The sequence below is a fragment of the Chrysochloris asiatica genome, unplaced genomic scaffold (genome assembly GCF_000296735.1).
Source record: "Chrysochloris asiatica unplaced genomic scaffold, ChrAsi1.0 scaffold00033, whole genome shotgun sequence".
NCBI lineage: Eukaryota > Metazoa > Chordata > Mammalia > Afrosoricida > Chrysochloridae > Chrysochloris > Chrysochloris asiatica.
This window is the reverse complement of record NW_006408551.1, coordinates 24,135,395-24,142,900: the sequence shown is the minus strand read 5'-3', so window position 1 is coordinate 24,142,900 and position 7,506 is coordinate 24,135,395. Positions and strand designations below refer to the sequence as shown.

At 37.6% G+C, this 7,506-nt stretch overlaps 1 protein-coding gene across 1 annotated transcript in view; it reads left to right on the top strand.

Moving 5' to 3' along the window:
- The first annotated feature begins 555 nt into the window (after positions 1–555).
- The window catches only part of LOC102823922 (tetraspanin-8-like), a 21,477-nt gene continuing 14,526 nt past the window's right edge, over positions 556–7,506 (top strand). Inside the window, exons 1-3 of the mRNA XM_006859618.1 lie at positions 556–561; positions 1,442–1,504; positions 5,647–5,778. Of these exons, the coding sequence (XP_006859680.1) occupies positions 556–561; positions 1,442–1,504; positions 5,647–5,778 (201 nt within the window). The remainder of the gene's footprint in view (positions 562–1,441; positions 1,505–5,646; positions 5,779–7,506) is intronic.

Here is a 7,506-nt window from a genome sequence, read left to right as displayed (position 1 = left end):
TAATTACTAAAAAAAAAATCCCAGAAGCTCTCATTCTCCTTTGGCATAAATGATCACTTAAACTTTTGCCAAAAAAAAGCTTACCTTTAATGTCTCCATTTGGAAGTAAAAGTTAGATTTAGTGGGAAAGGGAAATGTAAAAATGGTTTAAAGTTGATTTTTCAACAATGTCTGTATATTATGGTATGTGGGCACTCATATAAATCTGTAAGATAATTATACAATTTGTTTGGTAATTTAAAGGAGAGCTTTGTTATTATTCATTACTTTGTAAAAGTTGAAGCATACAGTATGGTTGGGATTGGATCAGGAGCTGTTTTAGATTTCCACAATGCAGCTGCTAACTCTCAGGGTTAAAATTTCTTTATCCAAAATAAAGGTTTTGACTGATTTTCATGATCTATTAGGGAGAGTACATCCTATGATTATTCAGTTACTTAGTTGTATTCTTATTTGTTAACAAAGCCTGTGATTCTATTTCTATTGTAAGTGGAAAGAGAACCCATTAAACACAAAACTACTGCTTTTGTGTTGTAAGCATGTGACTCAACCGTGATGAAAGTAATGATCCAAGTTCATCAGATTTTGGAGGACTCAGGAGTAGTTTGGAAGTCCTCCAAGGCTTGCTGTGTCTGATATGTTACTAGGCCCAGTCTTACCATTTCTAGCTAATAGATTTTCTTGAGGCCACAATATATATCATTTTTTTGAACCCTGAAAAACAAGGGTTTTCCTTGCACTAAAATAAAACATGTTAAACATTTTATGTATTGGCCTTGATCCAAATTAAATAATCTGGTAAAGTCATTAAAGGAATATAAGAATTTAAGTACTGTTCTTCATTGTCCCATCTCTCTGGGTAAGCTTTAGTACCTAATAGATTCCATTTTTAAAAGAGTTCTTGGGGAGTCACATACTGTTGTTAATTGATACTTTTTGTCATTGCAAATTTTGTCCCATGTCCTACTTTTCCCTGGCTATCCCAACTTCTTCCTGGTTCTTGAATCTTGAATGAATGTTTGGTGATTAGTTGGTTATTGCCTTATTTTTTGGTCTTAGAATGTACCTCAGAGGCAAACCCAGGAGCATAATGAGGATATTTTATACTTAAACTCTTTTGAGTTATCTTTTGTATGTTAAACATTATAGAAAACACAGAATGGGAGTTTAACCTTGGAAAATAATTCTTCTCTCCCAAATGGAGATGATTTCTTGTCCACAGATCCTCAAACAGACTTAATGAGAGAGAATTATTCTTATCAAATTTATAAGTTGCACTTTAATATTTTAGCATTTACCTGAAGCGTCGTTTATGTCTTTTAAATCTTATAATAGTGTAATTAATGATAAATCGCTGCAATAAGATTGAATGGACTTTATGTGTCGTTAGTTTAATTTTAACTTAATTACATCCTAACATATTTTTTTATTCACCCTGCAGCTATGTGGTACCGCAATCCTTGCAGTAGCAATCTGGGTGCGAGTAAACCAAGATGATCATGAGGTAAATATGTATATAACTAAAAGACTCTCTATAAGCCTCCCACCCACAAAGTAGTTCATTACTTTTATAGTGATGAAAGCAATGATAATAATAATAAACATTTAGATATCATTTTCTTAACTGCCTCCTTTAATCATTTTTCCTGATATGTGGTTTTTATAATCCAGTTGAATTAATCAAAATTACTTTCTATGTGCCTGGCAATGTGTTAGCCATGGAACAGTCTTTCTGGAAATTGGATAAAACACTATCCCTCAAACAGGAGATTTTAATAAAGGAATTGATATGTTTGAATTATGGTGTTAGAGAAGAATGCTAAAAATGCCATGCATGCCAGAAGAACAAACAAATCTGTGTTGGAAGAAGTACAGCCAGAATGGCGAGAGTTCACCTCTCATACTTCAGACATGTTATCAGGAGGGACTAGTCTCTAGAGAAGGACATCATGCTTGGTAAAGTGAAGGGTCAGTGAAGAAGAGAGAGATTTCCAAGGAGATGGATTGGCACAGTGGCAGCAGCAATGGCCTCAAGTGTGACAACAATGATCAGGATGGTGTTGGACCAGGCAGTGTTCAGTTCTGTTGTGCACAAGGTTGCGATGAGTCAGAACCTACGTGTCAACACCTAACAACAACACCAGAGTTGCCAGTCATCTAGACTCTGATATCTGGGCCTCACAACTGAGCAAAGAGATTCACTGCCACATCCGTAGGAGGGACTTTGGCCTTTTCAAAATATATATACAACTTGCATTTCTGGTTGATATGAGACCATTTTCTTTTTCTTTAATTTTTCTGGTAAACAAATTTGGTGTTTACTCTGTTAAATTATACACATTGAATGTATTAAAGGAGAACGCTTGTTCCTGAGAGGGTGTTACTATACATCTGTGGATTCGAATGAATTAATACTGCTAAACAACATCTTTAGTTGCATTTTGACTCCTGTGCTCTGTCAACCTCTACCTTCAACAAAAGCCCATATCATATCTGCTAGAACAGTAACCAATTTGACTTGTATGAAATGAATTTAATTTTTATTGACCTGAAGTCAGTGAGAGAGTTAGGACTGTGCAAAGAGCTGTGTTTTACAAGTGAAAGACAGAGGTAGAGGTTTTAGTAGGGAAAGGACAGGCATAAACACAGGAAAAAAAGGACAAGTGGGAGGTGGCATCTCTCCTTACTAAAGTGTCTTATAGGGATACTTTGTTCTCCCTCAGGATAAACACAGCTCCATGAGGCAAAGCATATAGGCAGTCGTCCTTGTCCTAGGATCCCTGTCCCCACTCTTCTTTAGGTGCAGCCATTCCTCTTATTTAGAAATTCTTCCCTTGTCCTAAGACATGCACAGACACAGTGCTCACCCCAGGTAGCTTTTAAAATCTTTCTCTCCTGTTTCTGGAGCAAACATCTGAACTCAGATTTCCACTTAATTCCTAGACAATGATAGCTAGCTACTCATCAGGCTTGACTTGGAAAAGTGAGCTCAGTCTTTCTCCGTGAGGTCAGCCTACCCAGCCTAGTCTCACAGTTTTGGCCACACTATCTGCCCCTGAGTTGTAGACATTTGGCCTGTTCTTTCTGTGTTTGGGCTTGCTCACCTAAGTTCTCATGACTCATCACTGGGTCTGCCCATGTTGACTGTGGCATTCTAGTGACATTTCTATTTGGTGCTGAATTCATAGATCTAGTTTTCTAGTGCTGCATATTTATCAACATGTATTTTAACCCAGGTATAGGGCCCTATGGTAGTGTGGCAGCTCCATAGGATAAGAACTGGACTGTGAACTCCAGATTGGCGGTTCAAGCCTACCAGTCACTCCACAGGAGAAAGATGGGGTTTTCTGCTCCCACAAAGATTTATAGCCTCTGGAACCCTATACAGGTTGCTATTAGTAAAAAACAACTCTACGGCCCTTAATAGCAGTAACAATAAGGCACTATGAGACAGAGTCAAATTGATGGCCATGGGTTTTTATTTTGGTTGGTCATGCTTGTTAATTAATAAAATTAATCTTTTATCTCCAATCTTAACCAACTAGCAAACAAAAAATGATCCTTCCCTCTAAACAAATAAAAATAACCTTTAAGACATAACCAAGCTTTCTAAATATATAAAATGAAATTTTATTGTAAGCATAGACTTTTAGAGACAAAGGAAACCTTAGCTATCACTGAGGCTAAGCCAGTCCTTTTGATGAAGGGACACTGGGGTCCAGCAGGGTTAGTTTACTGCTACTAACTTAGTGGTATATCAAGGTCCTGACTGGAATGTAGATCTTTATTTAAATGCTTTTACAACTTTAGCACATTGCTTCACACAGATTGTTAAATAAAGATGTTCTCTAGGTTTTGAGTTGATTTCTAAATCCCTTAAAAACAAAACAAAACAAAATGGTTAATAGCAGTAGCAATCATTTGGCATTGACTTTAATGGGGCTGGCCTGCATGCTATACTGCAGATCCTAGGAGACAGAATCTCTGAGTTAGTCTGAGAACTAATGTTTGACTGAAATAGCCCAGTAGATAGAGGGTATACATGGCAGATGGGCTATGCCTATTGTTCACATAGAATACAAGCACAAGGCTTCGTTTTTTAATTTTGATTTACTTGTGAACATATATGCAGGATTGGTAATAGACTGGGCAAGGTCTTGTGAAGATGATGAGGGGGATGAAGAACTGTATTAGGCAGGATATGTAACCTAACATACCATAGAGAGCCTTGATATTCCAGACCAAAAAAAAAAAAAAAACACTCTGAAAGATTCTATACACTTTATCTTCTGGAAAGGAAGAAATAGAATTGATATGGACTATCAGAAACAGGAATTTGTTTTTCTTAGTTTGAATTTCTTTTGTTTATTTTGACAAATAAATAGATCTGTGTGATCACTACCCCAGTAAAGACACAAAGCATTTTCATCAACTCATAAAGTTCTCTCTGTTCCCTCTCCAATTATTCTTGCTTTCACACTTGTTGGGTTTGGTAAGTTGAGCACTGGTCTGATTTCTATGATCATAAATTAGTTTTGCTTGGTTTTGAGCTTCATATAAATGGAATAATACAGTATTTACTATTTTGTGTCTCGTTTCCTTAGTTTAAATATAATGTCTTTGAGAATTATTCATGTTGTGTTTATTACAAGGAACTTAGACATAAAAAAAATTACCGTTTAAACACATTCTTTATAATACTGCTTATACAGGAGTCCTGATGTGGTACTGCAGGATAATGTGCTGGTCTGCAAGGTCAGTTTGAACTGCAAAGTTGGTGGTTCAAACCAACCAGCTGCTGCTCCTCAGAAACCCTATATGGGGTCTCTATGGGTCGGAACCAACTCGACGGCACTTAACAAGAGCAACAACAATACTTATAAAACATAGTATTCCCTGGGTGGCCCAAATGATTAAGTCCTGGACTACTAACCAACAAGTTGGTGGTTAAATCACATCCAAAGTCACTGTAGAAGTAAAGCCCAGAGATCTTCTCTCCCTACGCAATGCAGTTGTGCTCTGTACATTTGGAGTCACCATGCATCAGGATCAACCCCATGGGAACTAAAACACAATAACAACTTAGCTAAAGCACAAAATATGTGACCCCAAAATCATAGCAAAAGGAGTAAAAGTCATCCTTCTAAGCCTTTTTAAATAATTGATGTTTTAAAAACCCATTACATTTCTTTCATCCAACTTCCAGGATATCATTTTAGAAAATAGAGAGTTGGAAACATTATTTAGACAAATTACACTTCATTGAAATACAGTAATGGTGGCAGTGGTTGTGTGCCACTGAATCGGTTCTGACTCACAGTGACCTTGTGTAGAGTTTCAGAGGCTGTAAACTTTTTTGAGGATAGAAAGTCTCATCTTTCTCCTGCAGAGCAACTGGAAGATATGAACTATTGACTTTGCAGTTAGCAACACAGCTAATAATTCACTATGCTATCAGGGCTCCTCAATAGAATATAACCTCCTTCAAAGCAGTGATTTTTGCATGGTTTAATCACTGAAGTATTTCAAGGTGTAGGGGTATCTCAAGGATTTGGTACACAGTAGCTACACAATGAATATTTGTTGATGAGCAAAACAAACTTCAAGGGAAAAGATTCCTTATCATTAATCATGATTTCTTTTCAGCTTATCAGTCATGGAAATATTAACTCCCAGATTCCTACAAATCTCTTGATTGCTGTGGGTTCCATTATCATGATGCTGGGTTTCCTGGGATGCTGTGGTGCCATCAGAGAAAGCCGTTGCTTGCTCATCCTGGTGAGTTCTCCAGGGAAATCCCAACACCCAACATTCTGATTTCTGAGACTTCTCTCCCATTCCCATTGTCAGTCAGAAGAACTTGCCAAAATTGTGGAACCGCTAACTGTAACTACTGCTTGTTGCTATTAAGTGTCATTGAGTCAGTTTTGACTCAGAAACCCTGTGTAGGGTCTCTGAGGAGTGGCTGATAGATTTGAATTGCCAGTCTTGTGGTTAGCAGTCTAGTGTTTATCCTATAACGTCACACCAGAACTCCAACTACTAATTTGAGGGCTTGATTATGGAAGTTAATATATTTAGCTTAGAGTGGAGGCTAGCTAGTGCTTGGCTGCTTACTGAAAGGTGTGCAGTTCAAACCCATGCAATGAATCTGTGGGAGTAAGACCTGGGGATCTGCTCCTGTAAAGATGACATCCTAGAAAACACTATAGGCAAGTTCTACTCTGCCACATGAGATTGATCTGAGTTGAAAATGAACTCAGTGGTACCCAGCAACAATAATCCCTAGGATGATTGACAAGCAAACTATTAGCTACAGCGGAAATGGACCAAGAAAAGTAGAACAAAGGTAAGGGGGCAGATTCTAAGCCTGGGACAGGAGTGATTAAGGTGTCCGTATGTATGAGATCATGATGAGCTCTCCAGGAGGAGCCTTTATTGTGGTTGTTGTTAGGTTCCATCAAGTTAGTACCAACGCATAAAATGAAACCCTACCAGTCATACTCCAATCTCACAATCATTGCTAGACTTTAGTCCATTGCTGCTGCCACTGTGCCATTCCATCTCATTGAGTATCTTCCTTTTTTTGCTGACCCTCTGTTTTGCCAAGCATGTTGTCCTTCTCCAGTGACTGGTCCTTCTTGATAATATGACCAAACTATGAAAGATGAAGTCTGGTCATCTGGCGTCTAAGGAATATTCTGGCTATCCTTCTTCCAACACAGATTGGTTGGTTCTTCTGGCAGTCCATGATGTTTTTAATGTTCACCACTAACACCATCACTCAAATGCATCAATTTTCTACAGTCTTTCTTATTCATTGTTCAATTTTCACATGCATATGAGGCTATTGAAATTACCATGGCATGGGTCAGGTGCACCTTAGTCTTCAAAGTAACATCTTTTCTCTTGAATATTTTAAAAACATGTGGTGCAGCAGATTTGCTGAATGCACTATGTTGTTTGATTTCTTGATCTTTGCTTCCATAAGTGTTGATCGTTGATCTAATCAAAATGAAGTCTTCAATCTTTTCTTCATTTATCATGATGTTATGTTTTGGTTCAGTTATGAGGATTTTGCTTTCTTTCTATTGAGGTGCAGCTACAACCACGGACTGTGGTCTTTGATCTGCATCAGTAAGTATTTTAAGTCTGCTTCTCTTTCAGCAAACAAAGTTGTATCATCTACATATGCAGGTTTTTAATAAGTCTTCCTCCAATCCTGATGCCACATTCTTCTTCATATAATCCAGCTTCTCATGTTATTTGCTCAGCATACAGATTGAGTAAGAGTGGTGAAAGAATACAACCCTGACACACACCTTTCCAATTATTAAACCATTCAGTGTCTCCTTGTTCTGTTCAAATGGCTGCTTCTGGGTCTATATGTAGGTTTCTTATGAGCACAATTAAATGGTCCAGAATACTCATTCTCTGCAATGTTGTCCACACCTTGTCGTGTTCCACACAATGACAATGAAAATCAAATTGCATAGTCAATAAAGC